Raw genomic sequence first — 17,634 nt, 5'->3', positions numbered from 1 at the left:
ATCCAATTAACCCACTGTTACTATCCGTTACACCTGTTATTATATTTATTTCCTACAATGAACAATTTTTTAACTGACACTGATTAACTTTCATGCATTTGTCTTGGTGTAAATGATTAGTGTCTAGGTCAGTGATCTCCAATCATTTTTGGGGTGTGAGCTACTCGCGGTAAAATAAACCACCTGAAGAGCTACTAAAATAAAAAATAAAAACTGCCTAACAACCAAATAATGCCCTTTACACATTATGCCACACACTGTAATGTCCCTGACACACTATGCCACATACATAACTGCGCCAAAAATTTGGTGTAGTCCAATGAAAATGGGGGTGTGATACACATATGCCCCCAATAGTGCAGTGGCAGATATACATAAGCCCAAATAGTGCCAGATACACATATGCTCCCATGGTGCCAGGTATGCCCCCACAGTGCCAGGTATGACCCCATGGTGCCGGGCATGCCCCCACAGTGCCAGCAATGCCCCCACAGTGCCAACAAGTATGCCCCACAGTACCAGCAATGCCCCACAGTGCCAGCAATGCCCCCACAGTACCAGCAATAAGTATGCCCCCACAGTGCCAAAAAGTATTCCCCCACAGTGCTAAAAAGTATTCCCCCACAGTGCCAAGTATGCCCCCACAGTGCCAACAAGTATGCCTCCACAGTGCCAGCAATAAGTATGCCCCCACAGTACCAGGTGTTTCCCAGCAGCAGCACACTCACCATTGTTGCTGCTGCCGGGGAGCGAACTATTTGGTCATCCGGTGTCCGCCTGCAGTACTGCTGCTGCTGGCGCTGTCTGTGTCCGGTGGTGTCCTGTGTCCGGGGTCCTGTAGTCCTGAACAGACGCTACCCAGGGAGCAGCCAGCGGTGTTGTGAACTACATCTCCCAGAGTCCCTGTGGCCTCATTGGCTGACTCAGAGCTGCGGCTAAAACTGGTACACTTGGTACTTGTAGGGTTACCACCTTTTTGTTGAAAGATTCCCCAACAGTGTCCCACTACTTGACCTGCCCCCAGCCCCACCCCTTGACCTGTCTTATCGTGGCTTTTTTAAAACTTTGCTTCATTTTTATTCTTGATTTTGCACACCATAATGCCACATACACGTTATGCCACACACCATAATGCCCGTTACACCACACACCGTGATGCCCATTACATGTTATACCACACACCGTAATGCCCATTATACGCTGCGCCTCACATTGTAATGCTCATTACACGTTACGCCTCACACTGTAATACCAATTATAAGGCCACTGTCCACACACTGTAATGCCATTTACCTATTATGCCACACACCGTAATGCCCATTACATATTACGCCCCACACAGAATTACCTATTACACATATGCCACATGCTGTAATGCCCAGTACACATTATTCCACACACAGCAATGCCCATTACACATTATGCCATGCACCAAAATACCCATTACACATTATACCACATGTATATGGTGTATACATTACATATTATATCACACACCATATTGCTCATTACACATTATTCCACACACCAAAATGCCCCTTACATATTATGCCATATAAGTGCGCTTACCTACATGCTCATTGTCAGGAGTTACACGTTCGATGCCAGGGTTTAAATTCTTCTTTCCAGGGTTTACATGCTCCTTGACATGGCCGGTGGGGGGGTTGCATGCTCATTGCCTCAGGGATTACATGCTCATTGCCAGTGGTAGTTGAATGCTCATTGCCAGGAGGGATTACATGCTCGCTGCCCAGGGGATTACATGCTCGATGTCTGAGGGGATTACATGCTCTTTGCCCACATATAATGCCCCCCCTTAGTTCTATATAAATAATGCCCCCCATAGTGCCACAGGCATAATGCCCTCCATAGTGACACATGCATAATGCCCCCTGTAGTGCTGCACAAATAATGCTGATCCTTTCATGCCACACACAATGCCCCAATAGTGCCACAGACATACTGCTCCCCATAGAGACACACACATAATGCCCCTGTAGTGCCACCTGCATAAGTGCCACACACATAAGGCCCCTGTAATGCCACACACATAATGCCCCCGTATTGCCACACAATGTAATGCCCCCATAGTGCTATATAGACAGCTCTGTCTTATATACACAGTGGCATGTATATGGGACAGAGCTGCCTTGAGCCTGCGGAGGGAGGGGAGAGCACTGCCACCAGGAGTAAGCTGCTGCTGTCAGGCAGAAGAGGGAAGGAGGCGCCGTGTAGAGGGGGGACGGCCCTCCCACTACCGGGCAAAGGGGGAAAAAGCTGCCGTTGCCGGCCGGGCAGAAGAGGGAAGGAGGCGCCGTGTAGAGGGGGGACGGCCCTCCCACTACCAGGCAAAGGGGGAAAAAGCTGCCGTTGCCGGCCGGGCAGAGGAGGGATAGAGGTGCCGGGTGGAAGGGGGATGGAGGTGCCAGGCGGAGGCGCACGCTGCGTGTCACTGTCCTTGCTGTTTGTCAGCGGGGCCAGAGGAACACTGCCTGCCGCTGCCGGACTTCAGTGTGTGTTTGTCCTGTTCCGGGACATCTAATAGTCACCTGGACTCCAGACACCCGGCCTAATTACCAGAATGTCCGGAGTAATCCCGGACGCGTGGTAACCCTAGGTACTTTGGTTTTTAGCCAGTACAGACCATTAAGGAAACGCTACTGTACCGGCTAAATCGGTACAGATGGAGGCTATGCAGGCCTATCGGCCCTTGGAGGAACCAGACGGCCAGACCTGCCTGGTATATATATAGTATAAACACCGGTCTCTGCACTTAAAGGAGATCTGCAAAGTGTGCACCGTGCTGTGTTACTGTATAAGCAGATATAAATGCAGTGCAAATAAACCTGTGACTCATTCATGTAATGCCGAGTGCAATGTAATTGCTTGTAAGAATGAACCTTTATAGACACAAATTAGAATATGTGTAACAAGTTGTGGAAGTTAATATACAATGGCTGCTCTGTTGTGGTGCTGCACGGGGCTGAGATGAATGGTTTCCATAGGGAGAGCTTAATGTGGTTGTTTTGTTCCCACCTCTTCCTGTCAGCTTGTTGTGACTATTGCTTCGCTGATGTGCTTCGAACGGTGCTTACAAGGAAATTATACCTTGCAGTGCAGACCTGGCTCTGGCCACCAAAAGCTATTAACAAAGTAGAATTAAATTATAAGGCACAGACGGATATTTCTCTGCTACAACAGAAACCGGTTATGGAGCTGTGTAATTATTTGATTCCTATTCCAGCTCTGAGAGGTTGATGCAGCTACCGGGTTAATACTGCAGCAGATGTGCATCCTACCAGCTGCGGCATGTGCAAATGGCCATCGGCTGCAGCATCAGACACAACAGCGGCCTATGGCTAACACCAAAACGCCACCACAAGGGTTCGACTGGGTCACAGGAGGAAACCCTGGGGAGCCCCAGTACATCGGTGTCCCAGACTGTGCACTTGAATTATATGTTATACATTTGCATCTTACGCTGCACAGGACTATGGTTTATTCTCAATAGTGCATTGCTGTATCTGCTACATTATCACACATGCACTAGTAGTAATTATTATATATATTTCATACCTCCCAACATAACCCATTCCAGAGGGACAAAATGCTCTGCTCCTGGACTTCCTTGCTAGTGTTGTCTCCAGAGGTGAGGCCACAGCACAGTCCAAAATTCAAATAGGCGAACCACACCAACTGCCACCCTGGCCAGCGGTGATATACACCGCTGGCCAGGACTAACTGTCAGTAGATGGGGCTCCCGTATTTGAATTTTGGACTGTGCTGCATCCCCACCTCTGCAACTGCCACTGGCAAGAAAGTCCAGGAACCGAGCATTTTGTCCCTCCTGGAATGGGTCATGTTGTGAGGTATGATATTTATCAAGTGGACCAGTCCATGCACTATCTACTAATGGTTGCTAAGCCACTGTGGTGGCTTTGCCACACCCCCTCTGGAGACTGGCCACACCCCTACCATAGGCCCCTACACTGCATTCTTCCGGTGGGCCCATTATGCTTAATTCCCTACTTTGCATGTAAGGGAGTTAGGGGCGTGGTCAAGTGGGAAGGAAGGCTGGATGGGGGCATGGCTCCACAATTGCATCCTCATGGCAACGCCCCCACTAGACAATGCCATAAATCAGGCACTGTATAACAGGGGGAAGGGCTACAATGGCCCTATGGCAGACCACCCACTGTGGGCTGCCAAGAATGGGTGTGGTTGGGGGTTTGGGGTGCTGGGAGCATCTGGGGACAGTGGGGTAGTTTCTTACCCAAATTTCAGGGGATTTTTGGAAGCTTTATGCATACTTCCCAACTGTCTTGATTTTATTTGGGACTGTTTTATTTGGGACTGTCCCACATCCCGCCCGAGGCTGGGGGCGTGGCCTCAGGATCACAGAAATTCCCATAATGTTTAATCTTCTTAATACCTGTAATATTAATTCATTTTTTAAATTCGTTTTCAGGGGTGATTCCAGTTAATTCGGATTCCGAATTAGGCCCCAGTCCGATGATGGGTGGTCTTTTATGCGCAAGCGCAGGTCCACTTTACGAACGGTTTCAGTGGCTTGACATTCGCAGGGATTGAAGTGGGCCGAGGTGGGGATGGGTGTTGCCCATGAGAAAGCCCAGCGTTACATAGGGTCCCCGCTCGGCGTTCCCATGGGTACGCGGACGGGATGATGTGATGTCCCGGGGTGGGCGGCTGACGTCACATGACCTGTCTTCATCCCGCTGCTCACAAATAAAAGTCAGTTCCTACTGACTTCTATTTGCGAACACAGGAGACATAACTTAGTGGTCGGCTGCAAGCGAGGGGATGTGTGTCATAATGGTTTTCACATGGTTGTGAGGGGAAACGGCAGCCGGGGTCGGATTTTCCACAGGGCAGGCTCTCTGGCACTTGGTAAGCTGCGATCTTCTCAGCTTACCGACTCAACCAGAATCAGGCTCCCAGACTTCTGCATAAATGATTCTAAATGACTATGTAGAGAACACACATAAAGGACAGGGATTGCTGCCACTCACACACACAGCGGCCCCAGGGCCCCTGTACGGAAGACATGCCATTTTCTGAATGACTCCATATACCCCGAGTAATGCTTAATGTTGGCCAGGAGACTTACCTAAGGATCATTAAGCAGGTTCTGAGTCTGCCTGGTCTCGGTTTCACCTCCAGAAATCCTTGGCAAGCATTTTATGTTTTGTAATCTTTCATCTACTCTCTTTGTATTGCAAATGATGTGTGATAAGCTTTCCTTCCGAAATAACTCATTTCCATAAGTGTCTCTCGAAGATCTTGGAACCCCTGTACTAAGGGCCTGATTCAGGTATGATGTATTCCTGGTGTATTCGCACCGGGGACTGATGTTTTGGCTAAATACCCAATGGGGAAGTTTGCACGGTGGCAGGGGGTGGCGGGGGGCATTCGTTTGGCTGGCGGGCGGTGTTCGATGTCTTGCTAAGCAGCAAATTTTCGCCGCTTAATGAGTCAATGTGAATTAGGCCTGAAGTGCAATTATCATGACTTATGGTCAAGTTGTCGAAGACGCATTTCAATATTCCTCCAGGGGTTGCACATCTAAACTGACTTGTATTTCCGTCTGAGCCTGCCGAAGAGGGGGCGGGCGCTGGTGTCATGTGACGCCAGTCGCCTGATGCCAGCAGGCATCGGCCCGCCTGCGTTTCCAATCCTGATCCGGCCCACACCCTCTGGAGCGAACAGATCGATGAGTGTGAAACTCACTGAGTACGAAACTCGACGAAGCCGTTCAGTCCCGGGGTCTGCACATCCGCAAATACGCGCATGCAAATACCATCGGAGCGGGGCCGAATTCACCCTGTTCCGATCAATGTTGAATTAAGCCCTAAGTGTGCAGATTCTAATTATGTATAGATGTTACTATTAGCCAGAGGTATGTAGAGTGTGCCGTTTGCTAGGAGGCGGAGTCATCCATAGAAGCGATATCAACGGCTTTCAATGAACTGATTCAAACTTGCAGGTGAGGGGAGGTGCCCCTTTGGGAGCAGGAGCCCGGTGGCAGATGACTCCTTTGTCTCCTAGAGTTACACCTCTGACTTTCTATCCCTCCAAGGCTTAGTACATCTCTGCACGTGTGAATTAGGTGAAGAGAGGTTGATGGTTGATTAGCTAATAAGAACCAGGATGAATGCGGTTCCTCCATCCCTAATCTGTATAATAACTTGGCGGCTTGTCCAATTTATAATTAAATGCTGGTTTTTTTTTCTCCTCTCGTTTGTTTCATCTTCCTATTAAGATATTCTTAGCCTTGGCCAACTTTGAGAAGAACGATGATGGAGAGGAAATGTCAGTCATCTACAAATGGAATCCCAAGAAAATTAAATTCCTCCCATATCAGAGTATACGGACGTATAGTGCGCGCGATTGGGAGGCCTTCCACATGGAGGGAGAGACGTTCCTGGCCGTTGCCAACCACAGAGAAGGTATTGTACCCTCTATGTTCACTCTACAATAGAAATACCTATTAGGGTGGACAATCCTGGGATCAGGATCAGCGGGATTTAGCCCTAAAATCGATGGGATTTGAATCCAATTCCGTGGACTCCGGGATTAGTTTGCGCATGCATAATCTCGGATGCTGCCTGGCTTCTCCTGTTCCGGCTGTGCAGCTCTGCCCAGCATGACGTGGTCAGAGGACACACTGTGCATCTCTCCACAGGCCGCACAGCTCTCAGTCGCCGCACCACTCCCAGCCGCACCTTTGCACTCGGTGCACCGCTCCCGGTGCACCTCCCTGCGCCACCGCACCTATCTTCCTGCCAGCCCATGTGAGTGAATCTGTGAGATGGCTGGTTTGGGGGTGGGGGAGTTAGTTTTTTGGTGTTGCAATATATTTAAACTAATGCACAAATATTAGGGTGGCTTAGTCCCCGTTATCCCGGGACTAAGCATTTTTGTTTTAATTTTTTAAACCTTTTTAAAAAATTTTAAACCTTTTAAAAAAAAATTTGGACACCCTAATAACTAACTTATGACCCTGTTTATGAGATACACATCATTTTAACTTGTACCTTGGCCTAAAGTGAGTTTTCCACTTTGGGCCAAGGTACGATTAACCAAAATTACAGTCAAATCCCATTTTACAGAGTTTTGCTACAGTTGATGAATCACCCAAAGCATGGCAGCTGTTAGGTTTCGGGTGTGACCCCACCGCCGGGACTGCTGTTTAGGACAGCCACGGCCAAACCCTATACTACCTCTGTTGTACCCCCCAGGCTGGGTGACCGACTCCTGCAGGTGTTACTAGGCTTCGCCTGTAGCCGCCACGTTTGAATGGGTAGGTTAAGCCCACCCAAGCTCCGGTGCAGCCAGGTGTTATGAGAGGACAAGGAGCCGGGGACCCCCCTAGGGTACGGTCAAGAGGAAAGCTGACTGAGGGGCCTAACTGAAATTAACAAACGGCGACTTGCCGGGCCCTGGCTAACGCAACTAAGCGCCCGCGACCTGGTCGCCACAACCCGCGACAACCGTCGCCCAGGGAACCATACAAAATATAAGACACAATACCAAAGTATACAAAGAGCAGGAGGGACTGGAAAACCCCAGAAAAACTGGGAGACAAGGGGAGAGAATGAGTGGGAAGCAATGGACCTTCCCAGCATAAATGACCTGCCAATGCGGCAGACAGAGAACACAGGTAATGAGTAAGGTAATGACAATAAAGAAGGTGTGAATGAAACTACCCCTAAGGGGCAACTCACGACACAGGAGGAACCAATGGAAGAGGAGACCACGAAGGAACCGCTGGGAACAGCAGGGAAACGGACCGGAGAGCAGCAGACAGATAGGTCCAAACAGGAGCTATCACCGGCGAGGACTGCAGGGCTGGCTTCCTAGATAAGAAGGCTAGGAGCCAATGAGAATGGAGGCCTGAGTCCCGCCTGTCATAACGAGTCCTTTCCGACACCTGCGGCCTGTTGAATTTCGCGGCTTTTCCTCTCTGCCTAGCAGCGTCTGCCGTTGCTAAGCAACGGCGCTGCCGCGTCTCAGGCGCTGAGGGACGTGAGGAGGGAGGACGGGCGTCACGCTCCGACGCTGCGTCCTCCAGCGTCCCTGGTTGCTAGGCAACCGGACGTCAGAGCCGGAAGGACAGGCGGCTAAGCGTACATGCCGCTCTGTCCTTCCAGAAGCGCTCCCACGGCGCCTAACAGCAGCTGAAAGGGCTGAGGTTAAGGTGTCCTGATAAGTGTTGATACAAGCTTTTACCTTCTCTCGATTATCTGTTCTACTCATCCTTAACCCCTCTGGTAACACCATCCGAGTTATATATGACACTTGGTAATGTTCAGTTCCGGGCTGTAGGTAGATGTCAGTCCTGATGTATTCGCGCCGTGTTATTAAACAAGAATGATGTAAAACGCAACTTGAAATTAGATATGTGCAGGTTCTGATTTCCTCTGATTTCAAAGCAGGATCTTTTTGGCTATCAACTGTCAACAACTGTCATGTGATTTGGGATAGCCAATAGGATCCTGCTTTAAAAATCAGAGTAAATCAGAGTAAATCAGAACCCGCACATCTCTACTTGAAATTAGAGTGAAACGCGTTTCTTAAATACACAGAATGAATATAAGTATTGTTTTACTTCTGACAGATAATGGTAATCAATAAATAATCATCTTCCCACTCTACAACTAGCAGTTCATTTGATTATATGTCTTCTATTACAGGGAATAACCACAATATTAACAGTGTTATCTACAAGTGGAACGCAAGCAGCCTCCTATTTGAGGTCAACCAGACCATTCCCACCTCCGGTGCCTACGACTGGGAATTCTTCAGTATTGGACCTTATTTCTTTCTTGTTGTAGCAAATACATTTAATGGCACATCCACCAACATCCAGTCCAATGTCTACATTTGGCTGGGGAGCACCTTCAGGTCTTTCCAATCTATAACGGTAAGCACTTGCCCAACATTTCCTCCATTGTATACGTTTGGGGGTAAAAGCTCGTCAAAAAAATAGACACCAGGGCTGGAAGAGGGTGGTTGTAGTGGTAGCGGGGGGGCTTGGCTTGTGCTACACGCACACACATGTCAGAAGCTGCCAGGTTTCGCTGTTTGTGTGTGTGTTTATGTGCATGTGTCCTGAGCGGAGCTCTGTTGGGTGCCCTGAAGTGCCCGCTGGAGGCATCACAGCATTATATTTGGTGTTTGACTTTTTTTGGGTAGGAATGATCAGAGTGGAACGCTGGTGTGCGAATTCGCAATCCGTTTGAAAATTGAATAACTGCTCATGCAAACAGATCATAGGCTGAAATAGCGACAAAAAGAGCAAAAATATCTCATTGCAATCCCCTCGCAATGTGACGTATAGGAAGCCAGCATTTGGGGGTGGACACATGCCGTTTTCTGGGAGTGTCAGGCAGACGGCATTTTCAGGGAGGGACTGTGACGTCAGCTCCAGCCTTGATCAACCTGTCTTTGTCGCAGTTGGTCCGATCCAAACAGAGTCCTGGTTCAAATGTTTCTACTGTTCGGAATTCGGATATTAAATATGACACGATTTAACAAAGGTGGTCAAATGGTTTTGCCAAAATCAAAACATGGTTATGAATTAGAACACAGCCCAAAACCAAAACACTGGGATCCAGGCACATCTCTTTACTAAAATCAACGTAAATATGTGTGTGAAAGATTGAACCATATAACTGGTAACCTGGACGCAGTTTTATTACCGGTGGTTGGGATGCTGGCAATCCCGTCCCCGGATCCCGACTGCTGAGCTGGAACTTCGACGTGAATGATTATGCAGACGCCGGTTTCACAACAGACGGCATCCGGAACGGAAGTGTGCAGGTGCTTGTTAGGGTCAATCCAGGGTAGGGGGTTAGGTATAGGCACTAGTGGGAGGACATACGGTTAGGGTGTGTAGGGGGATGGTTAGGCTGCAGGGATGGAGGGTCAGGTTTTGGCACCGGGGGGGAGGGGCATAGAGTTAGACTGCGTGGGTGGGACTGACCCGGTTTTGGGCTGGCGGGGTCGGTTTTTAACTGCCAACATCCCTACCGCTGGGATATTGGAGGTTAATCGGGTTGATTTGCTTGGATGCAAATTTGCATCCGTGCGAAGCAGCCAGATCCCGCATTGCGAATGGTGGTACGCCGGCCCACCATTCACACGGCACATCCGTTTGCGTGGCATGCGAATGGATGTTTTACATAAACATCCATTTGCAGCTTGCGGGGGGAACACCCACATCATTCGATGGTCGCCGACCATCGAATGATCTTGAACGTGCGCGCAGATCTAAGGTTTGCTCAGTGATATCACCTATATCCGGTGGCGTCAGCTGCCCACCCCTCGCCCTTGCACATGCACAAACAATAAACATCGGCCCCGTGCGAACAAACGCGGCTGTCCGAATACACCAGAATAAGGTCCTTTGTATGACTACCCTGGTTACCATTGTATTTTAGGCAGCATTGAGAGCTAATGGAGACTATGGCCCTTATTCTGATCGGTGCGGCCGGAGCCGATTATGCGGCCAGGACCGTGCGTGCGAAACCCCGCCTTCCATACGGATCGCCAACTCCGTCCGTATGCGGTAAGAAGCTGTCCGAACGGACCGCACGTGTATTTTTCACGGAATACGCCTCCTCCATCTAAGGGAACCTCCCCCATCATTCGATGGTCGCAGACCATCGAATGCAGGACCGAGTGCTCCACCAGCACCCGCAACCTCTGACCACACAGACATTTTTCCGTGCAAAAGCAGGGATCTGGGCGGGCAGCTGACATCCGGCGATGTCATATGTCCGCCCCCTACACGTGCGTCACGGCCGCATTACCATACGTACGCCCAGCGTTTTCATGGGAACTCCCATGAAACGCGGGGCGTATGCATATGGTAATGAGCCCAAATAGCCCTTCACGCCCCTCTCCACCCCCTGTTCGGAGTGTTCACATATCATGCGGGATTTGGCCGTACGCCCCGCTCGCACATGCGCAGAGACGCCTCTGCACATGCGCAGACACAAAACATCGGCGGGCCGAACGCACGCGGATATATCCGCACCGATCAGAATAAGGGCCTATAAGAGGACTTCTGCAGTATATTTATAATAACGTCTCGGGTAAAAGCTACGGTGGACAGTGCAGGCGCCTGCAGATACTTTGCGGTTACGATAACCTATTTCTATTGAATTTAGTTATATTTAGAACAGATGGGAAAGGACGTAAACATCATCTTCAGACGCAATGTTCCCCTTCCAAAGTTCTTAGAGTTTTCGTTGCCCTGGTTCAATTGTGTTTCCAGTTGCATTCAAGGATAATCAGCCGCTATGTTATTTTCTGGTGAGTTATCAGTCTGGAATGGGCTGAGTCATAGTGCAGACTGCAGTACTACTAAAATAGCGCGACTCCTGTCACCAAACATATCTGTGAGTGTGTCATCCTGATCCGGGACACGGGGCATAAGTCAGACCTGATCACAGGACAAATTTGTTCTCAAAATGGACAAAACCATGCTGCACTGCAGGCGGGGCAGATGTAACAGGTGCAGAGAGAGATAGATTCCAGTGGGGCGTGTTCAAACTGAAATCTAAATTGCAGTGTAAAAAATAAAAAAAAACAAGCAGCCAGTATTTTCTCTGCACAGAAACAATGTAACCCACCCAAATCTAACTCTCTCTGCACATGTTACATCTGCCCCACCAGCAGTGCAGCCGGGTTTTGTCCATTTTGAGAACAACTGTGTCGGGTCTGAATTAGGCCCATGGCCTCTGCACTTTAGTGGGCAGATAAAGATGGACGTTCTCTTCTTTGTTCCCCCCCAAAAAAACATGTTTCATTTTCTATACTGTATATGAGTTAAAGTTTTTTATATTTGCAGAGACAACACATCGAATAATTGACTAAAAAAGAAATGCATACGATTTGTATTTTTACCGATTCTAAAAAATACAAATGAACACACTATCGATAAAATAGTCAGGGCTGATGATTTTGCGTAAAAAATAGAATAAAATCTATTGTGTTTTTCTATAGAACTACAAGTTCCAGCAAGCCTGCTCTGCAAGAAGGGACTTGGAGAACCACAAATGAAAGGACCCGCTGGTACTTGTAGTTCTACAACAGAGCAAATAGTGAAATATATCACTGACTCATTTTCAGATATAAAACTTTAATACACCCTACAATCATTCATACATAGTCACCTATGGATTCCAACGATGGCCCGTCCGCTTCTCCAGTAGAATCCCGTAGGTAGTACCTGTGGATGGAGACTCTACTTAACAAAGCCCCGGCGTAGATCACATCCTCTTCGTAGTAGGCATCGCTGGGATTAAAATAAGAAAACGTATATCTCGTACCATGTTACACAGGAGAAGCAGTAACTCTTTGTTTACATTTATGGCTCCTCCCCCAGACTGGGGGGATTGTCCGACCCCAGTCAGTCAGGAGTGGACTCCGGGGGAGCTTGTGCTTCCAATACACACATTGCTGATCACACTGGTCCCATCCGTGCTGTGCTTTCACTTCCTAGGGGCAGAGAAAGCTGTGAAGAACCCCCAATTTGCATATGATCCCTGTGAATTACCAGCTGAAGCTGCCGTTATTACCAAAGGCATCAATTCAATTTTGTTTTTTACTTTTCTTTTTTTTTTAATTGGCCGGATCGCATTTCCCAATATAAGTATGGGAAATGCAATCTGCTTAACCCCTTCCCGACATTTGACGTATATATACGTCATGGCCGGGAAGTACTTCCCGACACATGACGTATATATACGTCATGACTTCAAACTGTCACTGCGTCTAGAGACGCAGTGACAGAGGGACGATGTCTGCTGTCCCTGACAGCAGACATGTCCCTGCATGCCCAGGGGGGGCTGCGATGCCGCCCCCCCCGTCGGCGATCGCTGTGATTGGCTGTTCAGTGTGAACAGCCATTCACAGCGTTTTCTGTGTCACCGGCGAATAACGTTCGCCGGTGACACGGGATCGGAGGTGATTGGTGCTGTAAAGTACAGCACCAATCACCGCGGGGTGTAAGGGTGACACTGGTGTCACCCCACCTCACCCCGCCCGCCCCCAAAGGCCGTGATTGGTTCGTCGGACCGACGGACCAATCACAGCCATGGAGGGGGGTTTAAACTAACGGTGACTGCACTGCAGACGCCATTCCGGTCTGGAATTGCGTGCAGTGCGGTCACCGTGCCCAGCTGTCGCCATTTACTGACCAGAACCTTGCTAAATACTTACCTGATCACTGCCTGGATCTTGCTTCCTCTTGTGACATCCTGTGCTGTGTTGTGCTGTGTTGTGCTGCTGCGAGTTATTAGATAGAGAGATAGAGAGAGAGAGATAGAGAGAGATAGAGAGGCCTAGTGACAGAGAGTGCTATATTTTGTGCTGCTGCAGTGTAATAGAGTTATAGATAGAGAGATAGAGAGAGACAGAGAGAGAGAGATAGAGAGAGATAGAGAGATAGTGACAGATTGTGCTATATATTTTTTATATAACTGACTGCTGCCCCCCCTTTTGTGCTGATCAGTATAAATTAACTGATCAGCAACTTTTTGGGGGCGCAGGTTTTTTTTTATATATATATATATACCTGTCAGTGCTGCTGCTGCAGTGTCATAGAGTGATAGATAGTGAGAGATAGAGAGATAGAGAGATAGAGAGAGATAGTGACAGAGAGTGATAGAGACTGCTATATTTTGTGTCTGCTGCCCCCCTTTTGTGCACCCCCAGCAACTTTTTGGGGGTGCAGGGGTTATTTTTCATATATATAACTGTCAGTGCTGCTGCTGCAGTGTCATAGAGTGATAGATAGTGAGAGATAGAGAGATAGAGAGAGATAGTGACAGAGAGTGATAGAGAGTGCTAAATTTTGTGTCTGCTGCCCCCGCCTTTTGTGCTGATCACTATATCTGAGGTGATCAGCAACTTTTTGGGGGTGCAGAGGTTTTTTTTTTTTATATATATACCTGCCAGTTGCACTGTCAGTTGCACCAAAGGTTGTGCACCTGCTGCCCCTCACTGGTAATCAGTGTCGCATCACTGATCACCTTTTTTTTTTTTGTGGGTGCTGTGGGGTCTTTTTTTAATTTTTTTTTTTACACACACTGTGATTTTGTGGGTGTCCTGTGGCCACTGTGCGCTGATCAGTGACGTACATCACTGATCATCTTTTTCGGCACAGGGTTGATCTATTTTTTTTTTTTTTTGATCAAATTCCTGTTGCCTTTGAGCGCTGTTCAGTGACGGACGTTACTGACCAACATCTGTGCTCAATTTTTGGCGCAGGGCCTTTTTTTTTTTTTTTTAACCCCTTCAATTTTTTTTTTTTAACCCCTTCAATTTTTTTTTTTTTTAACCCCTTCAATTTTTTTTTTTTGTATAAAGTATTTTTTTTTTCTGCACTACATACACACTACACACTACATACCCCCCGGGTTGAAATAAAGTTTGTACCCCCCCCTACACTATACACGTGTTGAAACATTTCACTACCAGTAACACAAAAATAAAAATGGCATCCCAAATGTCATCCCAAATGTCATCCCAGTCATCCAGAAGAATGTATTCAGCGGAGGAGGCATATGCCATGCTTGCCTCTGACTCTGACACAGCCAGTGATGCAAGCGGAAAATTTGAAGGATTCGTCTTAAGCTCCTCTTCCTCCTCTGGTGATGAGGGACCCCCTCAAAGACGCCCCCGTAGAGCAGCTGAGACCCACCCCCCAATAATTGATCTCGTATGGACCCCACCACCAGACAATTTTGAGCCCCAGGTTCCTGAGTTTTTGGCCATGCCAGGAATCCAATTTGATTCCACAGGTCTCAGAGAAATTGACTTTTTCAAATTATTTTTCTCTGATGATTTTATAAATTTAATGGTGGACCAAACTAATTTATATACCCAGCAGTTTATTGCTCAAAACCTCACGTCATCATTTGCTAGGTGGACCCCTGTAGATGCAGTAGAGATGATGACGTTTTGGGGTCTGGTGTTTCATATGGGCATAGTAAAAAAGCCAGAAATTAGGCAATATTGGAGTACAGATGTTCTGTACAGCACCCCATTTTACCGTATGGCCATGCCCCGGGCTCGATTTGAGACGATCCTTAAATTTTTGCATTACAACGATAATGCACAGTGCCCACCCAGAGATGATCCCACCTTTGACCGGCTATTCAAAGTCAGGCCGGTCATTGATCATTTCAGTGCCAAATTTGAAGAGATGTACATCCCAGATAAATTAATTTGCATAGACGAGTCCCTTATACATTTTAAAGGAAGGGTTAAATTCCGCCAGTACCTTCCCAGTAAGAGGGCAAGGTATGGCATAAAAATGTATAAGCTGTGTGAAAGCACCTCAGGGTACACTCACAGGTTTAGGGTATATGAAGGGAAGGATTCAAGAATTGAACCGCCAGAATGCCCCCCCTCCCTCGTAGGTGTTAGTGGAAAAATTGTCTGGGATTTAGTGCACCCCTTCCTGGATAAAGGTTATCACCTCTATGTGGATAACTTTTACACTAGCATCCCCCTGTTTAAGGCCCTTGGTTCAAGAGGTACAGCAGCTTGCGGTACTGTGCGCAAGAACCAAAGAGGCCTCCCAAAAACGCACATTGCCCAAGTAATGAGAAGGGGTGAAAGCAGGGGAATATGCACCGAAAATATGTTGTTGGTCAAATATAAGGACAAGAGGGATGTCCTTATACTGACAACAATTCACGGAGACAGTACCACCTCCGTCCCTGTACGAGGTACCAGTACCCACACCTCAAAACCTAATTGTATCCTGGATTACAATAGGTACATGGGCGGAGTGGATCTTTCAGATCAGGTACTGAAGCCGTACAGTGCCCTGCGGAAAACAAAAATCTGGTACAAGAAGCTGGCCGTGTATATCATCCAGATGGCACTGTATAACGCTTACGTGCTATTCCGTTCTACCGGCCAGAGGGGGACATTTATGCACTTTCAAGAGGAAGTCATAAAGGGCCTAGTATTTGGGAACCAGCAGGCAGAGGGCCCCAGTACTTCTAGTACTGGCCCCCGTATTGTACCAGGGCAGCATTTTCCGAACGAAATCCCCTCCACTGCAAGAAAGGGCAGGACACAAAAAAGGTGCAAAGTTTGCTATAAAAAGGGAATAAGAAAGGAAACTATTTTCCACTGTGAAACTTGCCCCGACAAACCCAGCCTATGTATAAAAGAGTGTTTTAAAATATACCACACATCTATGGATTATTAGGTTCATCATTTCACCGTGCTTCGGGGGTCTTGCTAATGCCACATAGCACCCACCAACATTCCACCAGAATCTGAGCTGCAAAATCCAAAAATCACTCCTTCCCTTCTGAGTCCTGCCATGCACCCAACTGGTATTTTTTGGTCACATATGAGGCATTGCCATACTCGGGAGAAATTGGGGCACAGATTTTGGGGTGCTTTTTCTCCTTCATACCTTCTGAAAATGAAAAATTTTGAGCCAGAACTGCATTTTTGTGTAAAAAAATGTAATTTTTCATTTTCACTGCCCAGTTGTATCAAAATTGGTGAAACCCCTGGGGGTTTGAAATGTACACTATACCCCTAGATGAATTCCCTGAGGGGTGTAGTTTGCAAAATGGGGTCACTTGTGGGGTGGTTCCACTGTATTGGTGCTTTGGGGGTCTTGCTAATGCGACATAGCACCCACCAACATTCCACCAGAATTTGTGCTGCAAAATCCAAATATCACTCCTTCCCTTCTGAGTCCTGCCACTTTTTGGTCACACATGAGGCATTGCCGTACTCGGGAGAAATTGGGGCACAGATTTTGGGGTGCTTTTTCTCCTTCATACCTTCTGAAAATGAAAAATTTTGAGCCAGAACTGCATTTTTGTGTAAAAAAATGTAATTTTTCATTTTCACTGCCCAGTTGTATCAAAATTGGTGAAACCCCTGGGGGTTTGAAATGTACACTATACCCCTAGATGAATTCCCTGAGGGGTGTAGTTTGCAAAATGGGGTCACTTGTGGGGGGGTTCCACTGTATTGGTGCTTGGGGGGTCTTGCTAATGCAACATAGCACCCACCAACATTCCACCAGAATCTGAGCTGCAAAATCCAAAAATCACTCCTTCCTTTCTGAGTCCTGCCACGCACCCAAATGGTATTTTTTGGTCACATGTGAGGCATTGCCGTACTCGGGAGAAATTGGGGCACAGATTTTGGGGTGCTTTGTCTCCTTCATTCCTTGTGAAAATGAAAAATTTTGAGCCAGAACTGCATTTTTGTGTAAAAAATGTAATTTTGCATTTGTACAGCCCAGTTGTATCAAAATTGGTGAAACCCCTGGGGGTTTGAAATGTACACTATACCCCTAGATGAATTCCCTGAGGGGTGTAGTTTGCAAAATGGGGTCACTTGTGGGGGGGGTTCCACTGTATTGGTGCTTGGGGGGTCTTGCTAATGCGACATAGCACCCACCAAAATTCCACCAGAATCTGAGCTGCATAATCCAAAAATCACTCCTTCCCTTCTGAGTCCTGCCATGCACCCAAATGGTATTTTTTGGTCACATGTGAGGCATTGCCGTACTCGGGAGAAATTGGGGCACAGATTTTGGGGTGCTTTTTCTCCTTC

The 17,634-nt window shown here is 47.6% G+C and overlaps 1 protein-coding gene across 2 annotated transcripts in view; it reads left to right on the top strand.

The window, feature by feature from the left end:
• TSPEAR (thrombospondin type laminin G domain and EAR repeats) overlaps positions 1-17,634 on the top strand; it is an 87,608-nt gene that overhangs the window by 48,464 nt on the left and 21,510 nt on the right. For both annotated transcript variants that reach the window (XM_083154413.1, XM_083154411.1), the window contains 2 exons: positions 6,281-6,467; positions 8,715-8,944. In XM_083154413.1, coding sequence (XP_083010539.1) covers positions 6,281-6,467; positions 8,715-8,944 — 417 coding nt within the window. The remainder of the gene's footprint in view (positions 1-6,280; positions 6,468-8,714; positions 8,945-17,634) is intronic.

This window comes from Crinia signifera, chromosome 7 (genome assembly GCF_055691185.1).
Source record: "Crinia signifera chromosome 7, ASM5569118v1, whole genome shotgun sequence".
NCBI classification, from domain to species: domain Eukaryota; kingdom Metazoa; phylum Chordata; class Amphibia; order Anura; family Myobatrachidae; genus Crinia; species Crinia signifera.
The sequence above is the reverse complement of the archived record's forward strand: the minus strand, read 5'-3'. Positions and strand labels throughout refer to the sequence as shown.